The 21,388-nt window shown below is 38.9% G+C and overlaps 2 protein-coding genes across 2 annotated transcripts; both read left to right on the top strand.

Annotated features, from left to right (window-relative positions):
* The first annotated feature begins 726 nt into the window (after window positions 1-726).
* trmt112 (tRNA methyltransferase activator subunit 11-2) lies at window positions 727-7,719 on the top strand. The gene is made up of 4 exons (XM_030146088.1): window positions 727-937; window positions 2,603-2,704; window positions 4,734-4,826; window positions 7,292-7,719. The coding sequence occupies exons 1-4, from the start codon at window positions 863-865 to the stop codon at window positions 7,391-7,393; spliced, it is 372 nt and encodes a 123-aa protein (XP_030001948.1). The 5' UTR covers window positions 727-862; the 3' UTR covers window positions 7,394-7,719.
* Window positions 7,720-9,565: 1,846 nt separating this feature from the next.
* Window positions 9,566-20,537, top strand: tgfb5 (transforming growth factor, beta 5). The gene is made up of 7 exons (XM_030146219.1): window positions 9,566-11,083; window positions 12,574-12,737; window positions 13,869-14,001; window positions 14,107-14,217; window positions 15,112-15,292; window positions 15,665-15,818; window positions 18,691-20,537. Exons 1-7 carry the CDS (start codon window positions 10,723-10,725, stop codon window positions 18,847-18,849), a joined length of 1,263 nt encoding a protein of 420 aa, XP_030002079.1. The 5' UTR covers window positions 9,566-10,722; the 3' UTR covers window positions 18,850-20,537.
* Window positions 20,538-21,388: the final 851 nt, after the last annotated feature.

Genomic DNA, 21,388 nt, shown 5'->3' with positions numbered 1-21,388 from the left:
TGTTCTGTGACGCCACGCTCTCATTGGTTGATGTTCTGTGGTGCTGCGCTCTCATTGGCTGGCATTCTGTGACGCTGCACTCTGATTGGCTGGCGTTCTGTGATGCTACACTCTGATTGGTTGATGTTCTGTGATGCTACGCTTTGATTGGCTGGCGTTTTGTGATGCTACGCTCTCATTGGCTGGTGTTCTGTGACACTGCGCTCTCATTAGCTGATGTTCTGTGGTGCTCCGCTCTGATTGGCTGGCGTTCTGTGACGCTCCACTCTCATTGGCTGGCATTCTGTGACGCTGCGCTCTCATTGGCTGATGTTCTGTGATGCTCCGCTCTCATTGGCTGGCATTCTGTGATGCTGCGCTCTCATTGGCTGGCGTTCTGTGACGCTCCATTCTCATTGGCTGCTCAAAACAAATAAGTGAATGAATGAAAAAAAGCCTGTTTTGTTTAACATCATTACTTCATGGTGCTTTTTAAGGCCAAAAACTCAAAAAAGACTGTTCTAGGTAATTTGCAAATGCCCATGTTACTGTGACTTTAATACAAGAAGCCTCAAATCATCGCAACTTTCACCGCAATTTTTTTGGAAAAGCTGCCGCAAAATCAGGCATTTTAGACCGCAACAATAAAAAAAAAAATCCCGCGAAATCCTGGAGGGACTGAGTAAGTTTATTTTCTTTAGGACTGTACAGGAGGAACTGAAGGTGTAGAGTGAAGACCGGGGGAACTTTTAACTGACGTACCACCCACACTTCCGGTCCACATGTAAACGACAGCCAGTTACTATCGATTGATAGTTTTTGTGAAGAATTGCCATTTAAACGTATTTTCTTCTCTGCGACTTTTCAGCGTCTGGCGGAAAACATGAAGCTGCTCACACACAACATGTTGACATCTCATGTGAAGGGAGTCATTAAAGGATATCCACTGCTTATCAAGGTAAACTGACAGAAAACACACTACTGATAGTCATACGGTGTGGTCCTCTGAAACAAAACGGAACAGAATGGTTTAGCTTGTCTCAGTCCGAGTGAAGTGTTTTTATCGAGCTAAAGACTCCGCAGTTAGATTAGTAAGACAACAATTAATACCAAGACATTTATAATTCTTGGTTTTATGTGTTTCATCGTTTCATACGAGCTCACCCAGACTTCTGTCTCATGTCATGAATTTTTTAACATCACAAAAATCTCAGTCACATACATACCTTGCAAAATCCTATAGATATGGTCTATTATTATTATTATTATTATTATTATTATTATTATTATTATTAAAGAACTACCTCGTATGAGTAGTTTGGTTTAACTTTCACCACACTAGGTATGTATTTTTCATTTGAATTAATGGAAATTTGTGCTGGAAATCCAAAAGTTATTATTATTATTATTATTAGTAGTAGTAGTAGTAGTAGTAGTAGTAGTATTAACCTCAGCAACATTTAATGGGGAAATATGAATATACATTGTATGATATAAAAATAATTAACTCATTCACGTGTTCACATTAGTCTAATTTTAAAAATAAATAAATAAATAAATAAATCCAGGAACTTGGCATAAAACACAAATATTAGCCTCCCAGGATCCTATGTTCCCCATCTCTGTGTTCCCCAAAACACAGTAATGTCCCATCAGAGAGCCATCTTGAATTGATTCCCATTCCAACATTTATTTCAATATAAAGTAGCTCCTTGTTTTGGATAATGCCTTATGGTCCAACTAAAGCAAAAATGAATTTAAAAGTAAAAGTGTGGGTCATTTAGCAACACTAATCTGTCAAATTGTCTCTAAAATGTCCCGTCAGAGAGATTTCAAATACCGTGTTTTGACCCATACACTGAACATGAGGTGGAGAGGGAACAGAAGTTCCTAAGGTCTGTATTTGTCTAACCCACCCTACAATTCTTTTTGTGGTGATTTAACTTTTCCTAAGTGATGTGACACCCTATTTAAAATAATATTATCCTCTGCATTTTGCATTTTTCAGTGAAAACAAAGTACTTTGCAATATTTACTTTACTGATGTTCTTGAAAGCTCAGAGTAAATTTAAAGGTTATTGTATTAAAACAGGACAAGTGACTTTTTCAGCAAAATATATAATTGACCAAACATGAAAACGCATGCCTTCAGCACCTCCATTTGTCAAATTACTTGGATTTTATTGGTGAATCATTGTTACAGAGCTTGATAGTGCTTCCATGTTCACTACAGAGCCTCTAAATGTACAAATAAGGCCCATCTGATGCTGCTGAAAAGCTGCATTTTACCTGAATTATTTTTGATGTTTTTCAATGATTATTAGTTTGAAGGTTATTAAACATTTTAGATCAGTAGAAGCTTTTGGTCACTGGTGATTGTTTAGGTCTTTGAGGATTAATCGTGGTAATGGCATAGATTTGTAAGTGTCTCACCATAAAACCTCCACGCTTTACTTACTTAACACTGAATGATATTTTTAGCTTTAGGCCATACACATTTTGAAGTCACTATTTGTAAGCCACTTATCACATATACAAGTAGTTTTAGCTCCTTACTAATTATAGTGAAACACAACATCATGGCTGGTTTAGTCATTTTCCTCTTCATGGTTTCTTTGTACAGGCGACTGAGGTGAAGGTGAACGAGGTGGAGTTCAACCCACAGTTTGTCAGCAGGATGATCCCCAAACTAGAGTGGAGCGCCCTGGTCCAGGCTGCAGAAGAGGTGAGTCCACTAGAGCTGCAGCAGCTAATCGCTTAAGTCACGAGTCAACTGGACACATAAAAAATATGAATCTGCCAGTATTTTGAGAGTGGAGGCATTGGTTCAGTGACTTTATGTTAAAAAAGAGAAACCTTGCTTGTCACATTTGACAATTTGCCTATTCTTTTCCTGTTTTTGTCATGAAGGAAAGTTGGATTTTTAAGTCTTAAGAAGTAGATTCTGTGTGTCCTGCTGCTCATTTTTAACTAATGCTGGTCCATGCTTTCACCACTGTATTTTATTTGAATCTATAGGATGATTATATTTAGATGGTGGAGGAAAACCCATCTTTGAAATGAGAATACACATTTATTTTTTATTCTCTTTTCTTCAGATGGAATATCAAAATACATGAAATATGTGCACAGCCTTAAAACACGCACAAAAAAACTGAACAAAATGGGTTGTAAAGGTTGAAGGCACTATTTAGTGTAACTGACCCCATGACAAGAAGCTGCACAAACGATTAGAAACAGCTGACATATTGAATGAAACCTGGTATAAAACAGAAAATTAATGTGGTAAATCTCATAAGCACAAAGAAGGTCACACAAAATAATACCACTTTTGTTTATAGAAGCTGTTTTTTCATTCAAATGTTTGTTTTTCCTGCTGTACATACTTCCCATATATCTAGATTGTATCTTAACACACAAGTTGAGAAATGCACATGTGTGGTCATTAGAATTTTACTAAACCAACAAATGTACATTTGGAAAAAGACTTTTGCACAGTACTGTTTATCTCTAGCCTCTCATCTTATCTACTACAGGACAAGATCAACAGCTCTAATTGTCCTGAATGTTCAAAAAGTGAAGTCAGAGCTCTGTAAATCTGCTGTATTTTACACTATAAGGATCATTTCACATGAAACATAGCTACCTTTCTTAAAATACCTTCTATTTTATGTTCTGTAGTGAAAAAAACTTGTTGCTGATTTACATGAACCTCTGTAAAGGGGTGTGAATTATGAATATCAAACACAGGGTTCCTGCAGGGTCTTAAAGTCTTGAATTTACAAATCTGCATTTAATACCTTAAAAAAAGTCTTTAAAAGGTGTTCAATTTGATATGGTCAGTCTTAAGTTATGCTGCCATAAATCTGTTTTAAGTAGTCTTAAAAATGTATTAAAAAGGTCTTAAATTTAACTTGTAGAAACCTGTAGGAACCCTGCAGACACATGGTCTTTTTTTTTTTTTTTTTAACCTTTTATTCTTGTTTTACTATGTTACTTTTATGTATTTAGTGAGTTTTCTGTGCATCAGTGTTTGTAGCTGCTATTTGGACCAGAACTCCCTGAGATCTGAGATCTCTGTAGGGTCTTCCTGGATGAATAAAGGATAAATAGATAAAGATTTTAATGTCCTTCAAGAGGCAGTTTGTGGTTGACCACACCATATAGACATGTTAAAAGCATGTTAGATATAATAACAATAATTAAAGATCATCTATAGCAGCCATTATAAATACCATCACTTCCAGGAAGTCATTTAAAGTGCATGTCTGTTTGTCAGCTGAACTAAAAATAGTGAGAACACTGCACATCCATACCTATTCATGTGTGTCACATCCTGCAGACTTTAATTATTCACAGACTCCCCACAGCTACTGTGGCTTAGCTGAGGCATTGTCATGGAATTCTATGCGTTATTTGCTCTCGTGGTTCGGATCAAACTAATGGAACATCTTCAGGTTTTGGAAAGAAAAAAGCTGAATGAAAGATGTCAGTTTTCTACTTCAAATACTTAGTGATTGACAGAAAGAAGAACAAGGAGATAAATTAATAATTATAAAGAATACTCCTTAATTCTTTCTCTAGAGTCCGGATAATCACATAATTGTCATTTATCAGGTGAAACTAATTGTGGAGTCTTCTATTACCAGCGAAGGAGTGTCATAAGTTAAAACTGTGATAAAAAGCCTCTAATGATGTGACCTGTCTGTAGATCTGTGACCCAGCATTTGTTTCTGTCTCTTTAATTCCTGTAGTTGGGTCAGCGACAGGACCTGCCGAGCGATTTGGTACCAGACTATGAAACAAATGAAGAGTTCCTGAAGAAAGTCCACAGAGTCCTGTTAGAGGTAAAGATCACAGCCTTTATGTAGGAGCTTCTGACCTCAACTTTACATATCACTGTCTAGTTCATTTATATTCAGTCATATAGTTTGTTGTAATGTGTTTATTTTCCTGACGAATACAAACCTATTGTTTAAGGCAAAAGTAGGACTCAGATTTACAATAACAGGATGTTTTGAACAAAAGTCAACATGTTGCCACTGCGTTTTTCTTATGATCTAAAGATATATTTTAATGTTGAACACCTGCAAAACATTTTTGGATAAAAATACAGCGACCTACAAGACTCAGCTTACATGCAAGTCTCAACAAAGAATTATGTTCGCTACATCCTGTTTCTGTATTTGGCAGCCGTAATTAACGACTGAATCCTTCATGTGGTTGTTTCCTTCTTGCTTGAGCACAGTGGCATCATTTTTAAAAAACAAGGCCTAAAATATGTATGAAGTATAAACACACATAAAAACATCATCTAAAATACATTCATTTATAATTCATGGCATTTTTAGCACCACTTTGACCCAGTTATGTACATGGCCAAAAGTATTCAGACACTAAAAAAATAGCTTATATTGACATTGATGTGTAGTGACTTTTTAAAAGCTGATATAATAATGATAGTTTGGAACCACAATAGTTTATATTTTCATGTCTTTCGAGTCGACCCTCATTTGTCTTCTCCCATATTTCAAGGCCAAAATGGATTTTTTTTGTTTGTAAAGCATTCTGTCTGCATTGATTTATCAGTTGAGGTCTGCTTTTATTTCCGAACATCGTATCCCCATGTTGGTCGGCGGATAGAGAATCTGGAAACACTAAGGATATTTATAACATTTACTTTCATTAGTTCTACCTCTTCTCATTTTCCTCAGAAGGCCTTATTTTTCTGTCAATGGAGAGACAAGTACATTAGGAATTATATCCTCATATGCTTGTATGTTTCTCATTTTTAAGTAAAGAAAGTTGTTGTAAATACTAAAAAATCAGGCAGTGGAAATACATAAATAGACTACACATCCAAAAGTCAAGATAACTTTCTCCACATTCTGCTCAGAATCACTGTAGATGTCTCTTCAGCTTCAACATGACCAGACCTGTAGTGATTTTCTCCTCTTTCTAAGTCTTTTCACCTCCTCAAGAATGGTAACATGTTGGTGTTGGTGACATGTATCACCTTAGGCTAGACGTGGAGACTACTGAACCGTGTCACACATCACTACAGGGTTCCCACGGGGTCTTCAGAAGTCTTGAATTTACATATCTGCATTTACAATCATAAAAAAGTTTTTAAAGGTATTAGATTTGATATGGTAGGTCTTAAGTTATGTTGCCATAAAGTTGTTGGCTGTATTGTGTTAGAGTGTGTCTGTAAATGTCCAGTCTGCAAAGAAAGTAATATTAGTTTACTCAATTCCACCCATTCCAACCTGGCTATTCATATTGAAATTAAGAACCAATTATTGACAGCTTTGCAGCCCCCAGTGACAAAGGATCACAGAACATTCAGCCCAACACACATGCAGCTGTTAGTCACACGTGCATCGCTCAAGTAAGCTGACTTCGGGAACTTTAAGGGACGGCTCGCAAGTGAAAAGTAACCATGGGGAAGTGTAAAATTAATAATGCCTGGTTGGAGAAAAGATCATTCTTGACCTGGGTGACACAAGTGGAGGGGACAGCTGTAATTCTGTTCTAAGTAGTCTTAAAAAGGTCTTGAATAGTCTTAAATTTAACTTGCAGAAACCTGTAGGAGCCTGCTTGTTATTGTCTTAACAACAAACTGTAATTTCTTCACTTGGAAAATCTTCATATCAAACAGGTTAAAAAAAAATTGCCTCTCACCGTTGACCACCATTCATATTTTTTTTCCAAAGTTAGTTCCTGTGGAGCAAAGGGAAGGATTTCACCTCTCATTGAACCAGTTTACCAGTTATTTTAATGATTGGTTTGATTTTTGGCTTACTCTCCAAAAGGTCAAAAATAGTAACAAAGACCTGTTACCACTGTCACATCCCAGAAATATGTATTTAAATTGTTTTCTATAAAAGTCAACAGCAGTCAAAACCCAGAGATTCAGTTTACTTTTGATAGCAAAGATTCAGTGTCTTACCTTAATCACAATATGATCCAGTGTGTAGTATCCATATTATAACTGCAATTTTTTAGTATAAGTAAAATATTTCCTAGTGTACCGTTATAAATGAGTCAGCATTGTATTTTCTTCAACTGAAAATTAAATGCGAAACATCATCATTCCTTGTGGCCCATCTTGTAAATACAACATATCATTCATCCCTTTTATCAGATTGGACGACAAAAAACATCCTCTTATTCAGGATACATTTTGATAACACTAAGGGAACAAGAGAAAAAATGTAAACAGTGTCCAGACCCAGAAGACCAGATCTAGTGGGTTTGTTAACCTCCAGCAGTGTTTTGAGCTGGTGTGTGTGTATGTGTGTGTCTGCAGGTGGAGGTGGTGGAGGGCTGTCTGCAGTGTCCTGAATCTGGACGGGAGTTCCCCATCTCCAGAGGGATCCCCAACATGCTGCTGAACGAAGACGAGGTCTAGACAGCGGCTCCACGTCCTATTTAACCTCAACAGCCCTCATACACAGCTTCACCCCGAACTGTCACTCAGATGGGATTGTGGGTAGTCGGAGAGAGGAGCAGCTGGACTCTGGTTGAGTTGGTGCCATGAGAAAACAGGCCACAGTGTTTGGTTGATTGTAGTTATGACATTAAAGCGGCTGATGCTGCCCTTCAGCCGAACAGATTTATCGAGTTACACATGGAAATGTTCCCGGGGAATAACCCCCAGTGGTTTTATCTGTATTTATTTTTGTAAATTGTTTTGGGGTTTTTTCTTTTTCAATAAAACTGTCCTGATTTCCATGACGGCCAAACTGTTTTAGGTTTTTGTGGAAAATAAGGATGCAGTTATATTACAGACATGCCAACGTATGAGCCCACTTGAATACGAGGCAGGCTCTGAACCCCATCTCTCCCTCTGTCAGAGTTAAGAAAGTGCTGAGGGCCAGATGACGTGGCAGTGGCTGGGCTATATTTGGCTTTTGAGGAAAAGAGGCAGAAAAAGGAGCAGGCAAGAAGTTGTTTTTAAGGAAGTTTTTTTCCCTTTCTTTCTGTCTTTTTTGTTTTGTTTTGTTTAAGCCAGACATTACTGTGCACATCATGACACCTCAACAAGGGGCGGTCTCTGAGAAGCCCCATGGTGCATCTGTGCTTTGCAAGGTTGACAAAAGAAAGACTTTAGATCAAATTTTAAGTATGTGCAGCAGCAGCTTCAGTCAAGTTAGAACAGGAGCTTGTTTGTTCGCAGGCAGCGTTATCATTTTTAGAAACACTGCCAGGACAGACGATGGAGGGTGGAGGAAGAAGAAGACGAAGAAGAGGAGGAGGAGGTAGGGGGGTTGCCCTGACCAAAAGCCTCGAGGCAACCCGAGTCTCTCCTACCTTTCCCTTCTACTTACAGCAATTACAGGCCTGCACCCGCAACTATAATAACGGTATAATGGGATGGCAGCAGAGCAGCAATAAAAGCCACCCCTGACAGATTAACAGTCCTCTCCAAGTTCTGAGCTGTAATTAACAATGAGACCGAAGGAGAACAGAGAGGAAAGAAAAGAGCTAGATTGAAAGCTAGAAACGATAAAGATAAAATAGAGATGAGCTGTGGAATGATTTAATAAAAGCAGAGGTGGCAGAAGAACACACAAATGTAAGTACAGGAAAGTAAAAGTGAATAAGTACAGGCTTATAGGCAATGGAAAAGGATGTTTGTGTGCAAAAATAACTGAATCCTATTAAACCATTTCAACAAATATAAAAAAAATATACTGGAAAAAAAGGACAGAACTTTGCTATGAGGGGCAAATCAGTTTCTTTTACATCTCATGTTTATCAGAATCATCTTTATTTGCCAACTACACAAACACATACAATCAATTCTTTACCAGATGTCTCTATAGTAAATAAATATAAAATATAAGTGTAAGAAAAGTAAAATAAAACAGATACAATATACATGTAAACTCTGTATACATAAGAGTGCAGTATCAAATTCTGTACAGTTTAGTGCATTTTTTGTGTAATTGGGATACCAAAGTAGAGTGTTAACAGTCCATTGTGATCTACACTGGTGGACACTGACTCATCTAGTCTGTGTTTTTAGGTTTAGATTGAAGGTAACATATATCACCAAATGCATTAAAATTGAACAAAAGTATTAAAAAGGCACAGAAAGTACTGGTGTTTGTGTTGAAACATAGGGGTTAAATTTAAAAATAAATACTCAAGGAAGCTACAGATACGTGAAAACCTAAGTATAGTCAGTATTTGCCCTTTACTTTCCACCTCTGAAGTATAAGCCACAGTCTGTCAGCATGAAAGCTGAAAATCCACTCTAAAGCTGCATTGTGAAACCACTTTAACCCATCCAGCCTTAGTAGAGATGACTAATTTTTTCATCTCCTCTATTATACTTAAACCTGACTTGCCCTCTGGAGGTGTTTACCTGTGCAGAGGAGGAGGAAGAGGAGGGGTTGGTGCAAGCATTTTTGTGGGGAGATGAAATTGCAAAATGTGTGCCTCTTCTGGTGAGAAGATGGCTCATGCCTACATAATCACACACTCAGTTCACTTTGGTGGCAACCCGCACCACCACCACCACCTCTCACACATCCAGTACCTCCCTCCCTCCCTCCTCCTCCTGTGTCGGTCTGAGCCTTTCTCCTGGAGGATCTGCAGTATAATGGATCCACATCCTGCAGCAGGTCTCTGCCTCTGCGCTTTCAGGGGAGCACAAATCACACTGGAGCGCATTTCAACCGGGGATCTGTAATTTACTGTAAAGTAGATTTTTTTTTTTCTTGTTTCACAGCACAAGGACGTCTTTCATACATTTTCTGCGTCATGTCTTTTTATACTGGCTGACATTTTCCGTGTTTTGATGTTTATATGAGGGGGATTAAAAGGCCCACCATGGTTTTTCCAACATAAATCAACCGTTTTTCCAACGTTTTTGCGCAGACGGCTCTCTGTTTACCTATACCAACTGGGGATGGGAGGATCTCGTAGGTTTTTAAAGCTTTAAGTATATTTTTTTGGAAGCATGGGCCGTGTGTGTGCTTTTCACATGGGTCTGTCGGGGGTGAAATCACGGGAGCTTTGCTGCTTCAGATGAACTGAGCAGCTCAGGTTTTTCTTCGGTGGATCTGCGACATGGGCTGAGCTCCCGCGACGACTGTTTTCTTCAATAAGCTGTTTTTTTTTTTTTTCACACGATCGAGGATGGACAACAGGGAACGAAGACGGATAAAAGTGTAACTTAACGGACAAAGTTTATGAAACTTCATATTTTCACCCTCTCTGCTGAAAAAGTGCGCACACCGGCGCAGGAGCTGTTGCGCGTCAGGCAGATTTCCAGCCACTAAAGTCCGGTTGTGGTTTGATATCTGGTGAGGTTTAAAAGCCTGGTGTTGAGTTTTTATAAGACTTACATAAAAATAGTTTGTTTTAGATGAATTTCTAAATAAGATGATGAATAAATGACGATGCGTCCTCGTGCCCCCGCAGTTGGCACATGTATGAAAAATGTTATAATTTTATCAGCAGGATAAGAGTCAAAGTCAGCAGCTGTGGTTTGTATAGGCTAGTTTACCCATAAGTGGTTTTGACCAGACAAGTCAGTTAGAACTGGATGCTGAATTTATTTTTTTTAGTTTATTTTTAGAAAGTGTTGGAGGAGGTTCAGCCCTCGCTTTTTAATTTTTGGACCTGTTTCTTCATGCTGGGCTCCTGTCCTCAGCCTCAGTGACCTTGTCCCAGCTGTGCTTCCTTCACGGCCCCTTTAGGCTTTCTCTCCGTCCCCCTCCCCGGACCATGTGGCCCCCCCGTGTGGCCCTGCTGCTGCTGCTCCGGGTCTCCGGTTTGCTGGTGGAGGGGCTCAACACGTGCCAGTTCATCAACCTGGACGTGCAGAAGTCCCGGCGCATAGAGGCGGTGCGCGGACAGATACTCAGCAAACTCCGCATCCGCAGCCCCCCGGACGACGACGAGGCCTCTCCGCCGGGTTCCGGGTCCGTGCCCCCGGAGGTCATGCTGCTCTACAACAGCACGAGGGAGCTGCTGAAGGAGCGCGCGCGTATGGCCGAGTCCGCGTGCGAGCGCGAGAGCAGCGAGGAGGACTATTACGCCAAAGAGGTGCAACGGATCGACATGTTGACCCCACGCACCGACACCAGTGAGTTCTCAATTTGTGGGCCCTTAGTGGGTCCCAAAGTGAAATGACATTAGACAGTAGCCTCTCAGGGATGTCAAACATACGGCCCGCGGGCTAAAACCGGCCCGTTACAGGGTCCAATCCGGCCAGATATTTGGATGAAGTGCAAAAATGACACTGAAGACATTAATAATCAAGGGTGCTGAAGCCATTTTAGTTCAGGGGCCATATATAGCCCAATGTGGTCTCAAATGAAATAATAGCATAATAACCTAAATAATGACAGAATGCCAGTTTTCTTCAGGGTTAAATGTGAAAAAAGTAAAATTACGATAAAATGTGAATAACCTGAACCAATAAGATCAACCTGAAATATCTTAAGAAAGATAAGTGCCTATTTTTTTTTTACTGATCTCGACCATTGTGGCCCCTTAACTAAAAAGAGTCTGACACCCCTGCTCTGAATCCTTCTGACTTGACCTTTGACCTGTATTATTGAAGAGTTTCCTCACAGCCATACTTGGATTATTGACTGACTATTGTTTTAGAGACACAAAGATGAGAAAAATATGGAAGAGAAATATAATACATTTATTATTTATAGATGTGTGATCTTTGGTCACATTAGAAAGTATTCACATAACTTCTCCCAAATAAACAGATAGAGCTTTAGAACATTTATGTCAAGTTGTCAACATAACAAAAAATCTGCATTTTCTAACTAAAACCACAACAAAACAAGTCCATATTCATTTCTTAATCAACACAATCCTATTAAAGTGATTAAGGAACAGTTCAGACAAAGCATTTGATGAAATAACTCAGATTTCATGTGTCTTTACATGCTCTGCTTCAGTTTTTTACATTACTGTTGGTGCTTTCAACAACTCCTGACACGAGAAGTTTACAGTAACTCTGTTTTGTCTGTTGTGTTGATGGTTGTGATCATCCATCTTCCTCTTGATCAGGTTCTGGAGCTTTACACTGGGCTCAGGTCAGGAAAATTAGATGACTTGTTAGTATTATTTCTTTCCAAACTTTTATATTTTTATTTCTTTAATGAACCAGTGTCTGTTCAGGTTTAATTTTTGACCCAATGACAGACATCTCCACAGTATTCTATATATATGGCTGTATTTTTCCATTATCTTCTTCTTTAATTGTCACATGAATAGGGGTCAGAAAGAGGCTTAAGACAGAATGTGTAATTATCTATAACAAATAGCTAAACCCTAGATGTATGAGTAAAACTTTATAGATGTATTATTAGCTACTTGTTCTGTAATTACATAAATGTTTTGTCTGTAAACCTATGAAGCCAGCAGTCACCCACATGTGAAGAACAAGGCCAGACACATTTACTGACTATGCACAAACCTATTATTAAGTTTTGAGACACTCCTCATCAGTAATTATGTCCGAGACAATGCATCAAGCTCACAGTGCTGTTTGTGCCAATCGTATGAATACTTCATTGTCTGTGTGTTGATGGACTGTGCTCTCTCTTTCAGATGCTGTTCAGCCTGCAGCCCCCAACCCACATTACAGAGTCGTCCACTTTGATGTGAGTAGCGTGGATTTGACCAACAGCACGTTGGTTAAAGCCGAGTTCAGGATCTTCAGAGCTCCAAACCCGCTGGCCCGGGCGGCAGAGCAGAGAGTGGAGATCTACCAGGTAAAGCACACCTTCACCTCAGCTGCCAGTATATATTTTTCATTCAATTTAATTCCATCTAGATTTCTCTTGATCACATTGCAGATCCACATTCTGCTTCTTGTAAACAACCAGAAGTTTCTGGGATCAGAGACACCAATAACATTTATTCACAGTTGTACTGGACAAACTACGCTTGATTTCCTTTAAAATCACATTTGATGCAGGTGTTCACAGGAAAAAGTAGATAAAAAACAGGTTTCTTGTCAGATATGAACATCGTATTATATATCATATTACAAAATGCTGAAGTGCAACATGACATACTTTACATATTGAACTTAAGCACTTTATACTTTGCTACATCTTACAGGCTTTTCCAATTATAATTTTTCACCCTGTCTCATTACAGTGAAAGACACATATCTCCAAATATGATGATTTTTTTTTTAGTGTTTGCGTGGATTAAATGTTTCTTTATATATTAAGAAATGTTCTTACTTCTTAAGCTAAATAAACTCTTCAAAACCTGCTTGAATTTTTTGGAAAACACCACGTTTAAAAGATGAAATATTACCAGTAACTGCATCTGTACAATGTTGTTTTATGCTCCATAGTCATAAAGACAGAATAATATAATATCCTACCATAATGTCGCACTGAGATTCTACAATTGTGTTGATAATTCCTATGTACTTGTACTAAAGTAATATTGTGAGTTCTGGATTCTTACTTGTAATGGAGTATTTCTACATCTACTTCAGTAAAAAGCTCTGAGTCCGTTGCCACTTTGGAACAGGAGCACTAATGAAGTTTGGATTCAGTAAAAAAAAAAGTCTTATAATTTTGGGCTTCAAGCCACAAAGACAATAAATCTTTTCCTCTGTATTTATTGTTCTGGCTCAAGTAGAAAAACTCACACCTTACAGAAAAATGCTAGCCTCAGGAGAGTGATTTAACCCAATCTGAATGTCAGCCTGTTTGACAGATTGCCTCTTTCAACAATATTGAAAACAGCTCTGGAATGTGATTGTAATGTGAACTCATCACGTTCTTTATCAAAGTACGGTCTATAATCTAAAAATACTTTTTACTTGTGTGTCTGTGGATCAGTCCTGTGTAAATCTTATGTTTCTGGGTTGATTTTGTCAGTTACTGAGGCCAGACGAAGAGAGCACCTCCACTCAACGTTATATCGACTCCCGTACTGTTCAACCGAGAGCAAAGGGGGCCTGGATCTCTGTTGAAGTCACAGAAACCATTAAGGACTGGGTGTCAGACCCAGGTAAGCCTCAGCAATGGAGTATTTCCACCACATGAAGAAGCGTTCCATTATTCCCTCATCTGCAAGACAAACTGAGTTTCCCTCTGTCTCTGTTTTAATGATCAGAGAATAATCTGGGCCTGAAGCTGGGTGTCCACTGCCCCTGCTGCACCTTCATCCCAGCCACCAACAACATTGTGCCCAATAAGAGTGAAGAACTGGAGGCCCTCTTTGCAGGTTTGATTGCTTTCTTTCCAAATAATCATGCAGTTTAAAGCTCCATGTTCACACAGGAATGTGCAGAGGCGGATTAAATGTGCTGTGTGCAGTTTGAGACCCATAGTGCATATTCGAGTAAGTTGCACTTTTTGTTGTAGTTATTTGATTAAATTTCCTAGTGAGTAATTTGGAATTACATTAATGAAATTATTGTTTTTCCTTTAAGCTTTTCATCATTTGTATCTGTCATGAGTGGAAATCTTCAAAATCATCAAATTTAATCCCTGACCAGTTCATACTTGACTGTGCCAATACAGAAGTTTTGACACTGACATACTTAAAACTTCTCAGCATAGTTTTTACAGTATCTTCAACTATGATGGACTAAACATGATGATTGTAGGCTTGTTGATGTTTTGTGGGTTGAGCTGTGAAACAAAAGTGAAATAATAACACATTTGGCCTCAGTTTTATGCTTTTAACTGTGCAAATTTGAGGGATAAAGTAGTTGATTTGTGATACCACTGACATAAACTTAACTTAAATTAGGCCACACATTACAGCACTTTTACTCAGGATTTACACTCAACCGACTGTTTTTCCAACGTGGGAGAAAGTCTGCTATTGATGTTGCTGTGAGAGAAGTGGCAGCTTGTTTTAATCTCCTGTGGGTCAAGATGCAAACAGTCAAGACCCTTATTTATGGCCGAGGAACACTGCGACTAGTACTGAAGATTTTGTTCAACATTTACAAAGTGTGAGGCTTCATAGTAGGGTGTCTTCTTCCAAATATAAACTCTATCGGACGCATCCATATACATTTTATGGATTTGTGTTGATTGTAGGAATAAAATACCGGATTATTTTGCTCCTCTTGTTATTAATGCACAAAACACTTGTATTTTCCTGCAGGTGTGGACGATGAGCAGCTTCGTCAGATCAGAAAACCAGGTCAGGTTAAAGGTCAGGCAGATTTCAGCACCAAAACACCGCACCTCATCCTCACCCTGCTGCCCAGTGACAGGGTGGACAACCCGACCAAAAAGAACCGCAAGAAGAGAGCGGCGGCCACAGACACCACAACATGCTCCCGGTAGGCCGTCGATCCACCGCAATGTGTGTGTGTGGTGACAGCGTGTGTATGTGGACCGACAGCTCCGACACCATCGAGCATTGTAGTTTAAAAATCCTGAAATTTAGTTGTGGGGACTGAATTTTTTTCTCCTGGCCCAAAGCTGACTTTTTAGACTATTGTGTGGAAAAACTAACAATGTTGACCCTGTGTTTAGACTGTGTGCCAACCAGCATGCAGTGTTTTATTTAGACTACCTCACACTGCAGTGGAAAACACTAACACTCCAATGGTCACCTGGTGTCATTTTCCCATGACCCGACTGTGAGCTCTTTCCTTTAACCTTCAGGAGGAGAGTTGTGATCTGTCTTTGTGTGTCTCTTTCTGTGTCAGCGGTTCAGATCAGGGCTGCTGCCTTCGCTCACTCTACATCGATTTCCGACGGGACCTCAACTGGAAGTGGATCCATGAGCCCAAAGGCTACAAAGCCAACTTCTGTGCCGGCAGCTGTCCATACCTCTGGAGTGCCAACAACCACTACAACATGGTGCGTTTGATATAGGTGCTTTAAGTACTTTTACAAAGCACTGTATTTAAGTACAGGTTTAAGCTACTTGTGCTCTGCTTGAATAATATCCATTTTACACAACTTTATACTTCACTACAACTCAGAGGTACTCACTCCTCTGCATTCATTTGCCAGCTCTTAATACTTCAGATCACAATTTTTCATCTCCTTCATGAAGTGAAAACCACATATCTTCAAATTTTGAGTGTTTAGGCCAGAGTTGCCAAATTAATTTTTGTTCAGGGGCCACATACAGCCCAATACGATCTCAAGTGGGTTGGACCAGTAAATAGTTATATAATAGCCTATAAATAATGGCAACTCCAAGTTTTCTGTTTTAGAGCAAAAAAAATAAAAAAAATAAAATAAAATAATGAAAATGTCTATATTTGCAAACTATTCTTTCACAAAAACTGAAAAAACCTGAGCAACCATGAACAACCTGAAATTTCTTGAGACAAATAAGTGCAATTTTAACAATATTATACCATGACTTATCATTTATACATGTACGTTACAGAACACAGTGGATATAGAACGCCACAAACATTTAGTAACAGGCAAAATATTGTTAAAATTTTGGAGTTTGGAATTGTCATTATTTATAGGTTATTATGCTATTATTGTACTGGTGTGACCCACTTGAGATCAATTTGGGGTAAAATGAGTTTGACACCGTTGATTGTTAACATCTTCAGCCTAATTTTTGCATTGCACAAATTCAACCTGTGGCCATGGGCTGTATGTTGCACACCCCTGGTTCAGGCGTAAAAGTAAAATTGTCCCTTTTCGTAAACTGAATACACTAATTTAATGCCCTGGTAGAGTAGTTGGAAAGTGCATTGTTTCAAAGATGAAAACAGGGCTGACTTTATAAAGATAAATAGTTCTTACAAGACAAATATGCTATAAAGACATGATGATCTTATAGAACATGATGCATCACTGTAGATTAACCAAACCAAATCAGCTCAACCTTAAACATCCACGGGAAAATGTGACTGACATGAATCTGAATTCAGAAGCATCAGATATAATAGGAAAACATAATTTTACGTCATAGTGACTCCTTTATTTTTCATGTACATACATTTGCTGTAGTCTAGGGGTCCTACATTGGCTCCACAGACTCTATCATTTTCTGCCACTGTTTCTGATGCAGTGCTTTTACTTGTGGTGGAATAATTCATACTGTGGCTTTAGTACTTGTACTGAATTAAACTAAATTATCTGAATACTTCTTCCATAACTGGTTAATATGAATCACTTTTTGAAAGATAAATATATATTAAAGAATAAAATAAGACAAAATTATATATTGTGGTCCAGCCTTTGATATTCACAACCCTTTTTATGAAAAAAGCAAATGCAACTAGTGACAGGCTCCACAAAATCACAAAAATCACTCATTGATTATTGATTGTTTTTCAGCAGTCCAGTTCAAAAAAACTGCTGAAATAGTCAAACCTTAGTATCTCTATAGTTCAATCAAACCTCAATGTGACTGTAAGGTGCAGAAACATTGAGATTTGAAGATTTGAGCAGCATTGACCTTTAAATGAGCCTAATGTATGTTGTTTGTGGCAGCTGAGCACCACAGTTAGCTAGGAGTGGTTAACCTCAGTGTTATAAATGGGCTGTCACCTCGCAGAGGTTGGCTTTACAACACATCATATACGCTTACGCAACATGGTCTGTTTGTATCGTAGCCCACGGCTCGGCCACACGGACTCACAGAACTTCGCTGTTTCATTTTACCGTCTGTCCCGTCTTTGCTTTCAAAAGAAAATATTTAATATTTACACATTTATATGATGCCATTGTAGTTTGTAAACTAAGAGCTCTCAATTCTAATTGAGCAGGTGCAGGAATCAGGAAAAAACAACTTGACCAATAAAAGAAAAACTAAAGTATGCTGCAAATATGTTATGTAACTGTCAGCTGTAACGACTAGTCAACTCACCCTCGTGATACATTTGGGCTTCAAGAGAAACATTAACATGAAGTTAAGATGGATGAGGGGCTGATTTCCAGAGAAGCATTCAAAGATGTTTTCAGTTTCTTTGCCCTTGATTTTGTAACAGTTACAATGGAAAACCCTGACTCACATACAGTCATGGCCAGAGGTTTTGGCAGTCACAGATTCTGTTTTCACAAGCTTTGCGACCTCAGTGTTTTTTAATTCCACATGTTTCTGAGGCATTTTGAATTGTAATTATGAGAACAAAAGATTCAGTGACTTTCATTGGCAAATAAATCACATTTATTCAGTTTATGTCGCTGCCAAAACTTTTGGCCATGACTGTAAACAGACGTTGATTGGTTTGAACAGCTGTTGTGACAGAGTAATATTCCAGATTTGTATATATAGATATACCTATAGATCCAAATGAATGTGTTCAGTGTCATATTTTCTCATGAATCACCTTGTTTCTTTTACTTGTACAGATCCACTTTGTATCATTACAGCCAAGGGAATATTTTCTGGCAAAACACATGATGTGCTGTGACAGGATTATATTGAAATGTGACTACTTCAGCACAATTATTCAGTCCATATTAAAGTACTTGAACACATTACTATAGTTGTGGCCAGAAGTTTTGGCAGTGACACAATATATATTTATCTATACTTTTTTATTTTTCTGATGTTCTTTGAAGAACAATAAGCATTTTATAAGTTTCAAAGACTTTTATTAGCAAGTGAATCACATTTATGCAAAAAGTCCATTTATGTCACCGCCAAAACTTTTGGCCACAACTGCAGTTATTACAAACTAGAAAACAGATGGGCATTTTTACATTTTAACACAACACAAACCCATTTTAATGCCTGTTTGTTACCGGTCAGATCCTGCCCCTGTACAACAAGTTGAACCCAGAGGCCTCTGCGACCCCCTGCTGCGTCCCTCAGGACCTGGAGCCCCTCACCATCATGTACTTCATCGGTCGCACACCTCGTGTTGAGCAACTCTCCAATATGGTCGTCAAATCCTGCAAATGCCGCTGAAAGCAGAGAGTTCAGAGGAAGAGGTGAGGGAGGGAACGAGGAGGAGAGTGATTTCAGGACTACGAAGCACTTCACTCAGGGGGAAAATAAGACGAAGACAGACTTTTGATCTTTTCCTTCTACGATCTGGTTCTGATATCAGGTTTTGCTCCTGTTCTTTGCAGCCTTGAAAATGACCAAAAAATATCTCACATCACTTTTCCTGAACTTTCTGTTTGACATAGGACACTGTAAACACAATATAGCTGTATTCAACCTGTATTTGGATATTAAAAGGGGTGATGTGGACACATTTGGTTTGCCTGCTGCATAAAAAGGATTCTTTTTTACCATGATTTTGATTTCTCCTGCGGCTGCGGGCTGCTAGACGCGTGCTTGTTTGCTTTAGGTTGGAGGTGTTGATATGAAGGAGGCGGTGTGGAAAGGTCTGCAGACGGAGGACTGAGATGTGGAGGCAGGGCACACACCGAAAGAAGGACAGACGGAGAGAGAGGAGCTGTGTCCAGGCAGGGGCCCTGCCAGCTCTCTGCGGTCCCGGGCTGAAATTTGCCCGGCGTAAACAGGATGTGAAAGATTTCCAGACACCGACCCGACCACTCACGGAACGCTAGATTTAAACGCTCCCCTCATCTCCTCTCCGTCTCTCTCTCTCACTTGCTTGCTCGAGGTTCTGGGATTTGTGGTGGGAGGAGAGAGGGAGAAAAGAGAGGCTTTGAAAATGAGACGTGGGATGGATGATAGGGCTGTATTTGGAACGGCTACAAGTTTGGAAGGTGGTATTTTGCAGCCTTTGCAAATTTGTAACTATTTGGGTCGGGCTCAAACATTCAGTAATCACACTCTCATGCTCATTTTCTGAATGTGCATTCATTATCTTATTGTAAAAAGCTGTTGACTCATTGCTATTTGTATGCTATGATTATATTTTGTCATACCTATGTTTACCATCAATGCCACTGATTCATTCACGCACACACACACACACACACACACACACACACACACACACACACACACACAGTCTCTCTCTACACACAAGTGTCCACATTGACCACTTTTGATAGAATGTCTAAAAGCTGAAAATAAAAAACATCCCCAGGGCTCACTTTAAATATAGGCTCTCTGGTATGCCAGTGGTTTGTGTGTGTTACAGAGACACACAGAGCAACTGGGTGTGTTGGGTGTGTGTGTGTGTGTGTGCGTGTGTGTGTGTGTGTGTGTGGCTGGTGAGGTCATGCGTGATAGCGCCGAAATTATTCCCTGGGTTTTATTGTGAATTTTATTGTGATTGTGCGTATATAAAACATAAGACAGCCGATGTTTTCTCTGTGACCCGGCTGGACGTGAGATGTGGATGCACGTATGTGTTTTATTTTCTGGTGTGTGTGTCTTGAAAATAAAGTCATAGCTGAATAGGAAACAGGCCAGTGGGAGATATGCAGGTTTTCAGCGTTTTTGCTGGTTCTGGATGTCTATAAAATTGTATAACTGGACACTTAGGTTTATTCTGGCAAAATGTTTACTCAACCGCTGTTCCAAATTAGACTTGAAGGTATATTAAAGAACTATTTCACAGAAGCTGCAAAAATATCTACTGTTTAGTTCATTGATACAGTGGTTGAAAGTTCTTCTCAATACAGACAGATAGTCCACACTTTTTCTTGTTCTTATTACATCACAAATTATGACCCACCTTTTCCTGATTTTTGCCACTTGTTAGTTTAACTGGTTGTTGCCACGGTAACAAAGCTCTAAGTTAACCGAGGCTTCAACTGCTCTTAAAGGTTTGAAAAAAAAGTGGGAAAAACTACTTTAACTGAATGTCAACAATTTATATTACTGTAAATGGCACAGAATGGATGTCATTAGATCTGACATCTTATTCCACATTCAATTTTCATCTCATTTGTTTGGTTTTTTTTAATTGCATATATTATATCTGTCCACTCTGTTAGTACATCCTAGCAGATATGTCACACTCCTCAGAAAATTTCCGTATGCAGGATAATATTGAAAGCTTAGGTATGTAGTATCTCCAAAGTAAGAAAATTCACAAGTATAAATGATTAATCTCTGAGTACTCTGCAATATTAGGTCCTACTGGTGGATCTACATGCAGCCTTATTTCAGACAAATAGTGGAGAAGTTGCCTTGAATAAAGTTTAGTGAGTCAGTGGATGCAGCGAACTCCAAAAGGGCTGTCACCTTGGCACGTTTCATCTCATTCATGAGAATGAATGAAGACCAGTGAAAGCTGCAGAGACTTTTTCAGTGACTCTTGTGGCTTGTGGAGACATAAAGTTTGTCACTTGTAATGTTTCTAATTTCATACCAGTCTTATGGGTCTACTTAAGCAGTTTTACACCAAAGTGTGATTTAATGATGGTTCGAACAGGATCAAAAAAATATTTGGCAGTAAGCTCTACTCAAGTGCACAACTTCTGACTATATGTGTTCATGAAGCATCATTTCTTCTATCTTGACAGTATTTCATGCTATATCCATGTTTATTTAGTGAAGACGTTCACTTAAATTCTGA

The sequence above is a fragment of the Sphaeramia orbicularis genome, chromosome 10, assembly GCF_902148855.1.
Source record: "Sphaeramia orbicularis chromosome 10, fSphaOr1.1, whole genome shotgun sequence".
In the NCBI taxonomy this organism is placed as follows: domain Eukaryota; kingdom Metazoa; phylum Chordata; class Actinopteri; order Kurtiformes; family Apogonidae; genus Sphaeramia; species Sphaeramia orbicularis.
The sequence above is the reverse complement of the archived record's forward strand: the minus strand, read 5'-3'. Positions and strand labels throughout refer to the sequence as shown.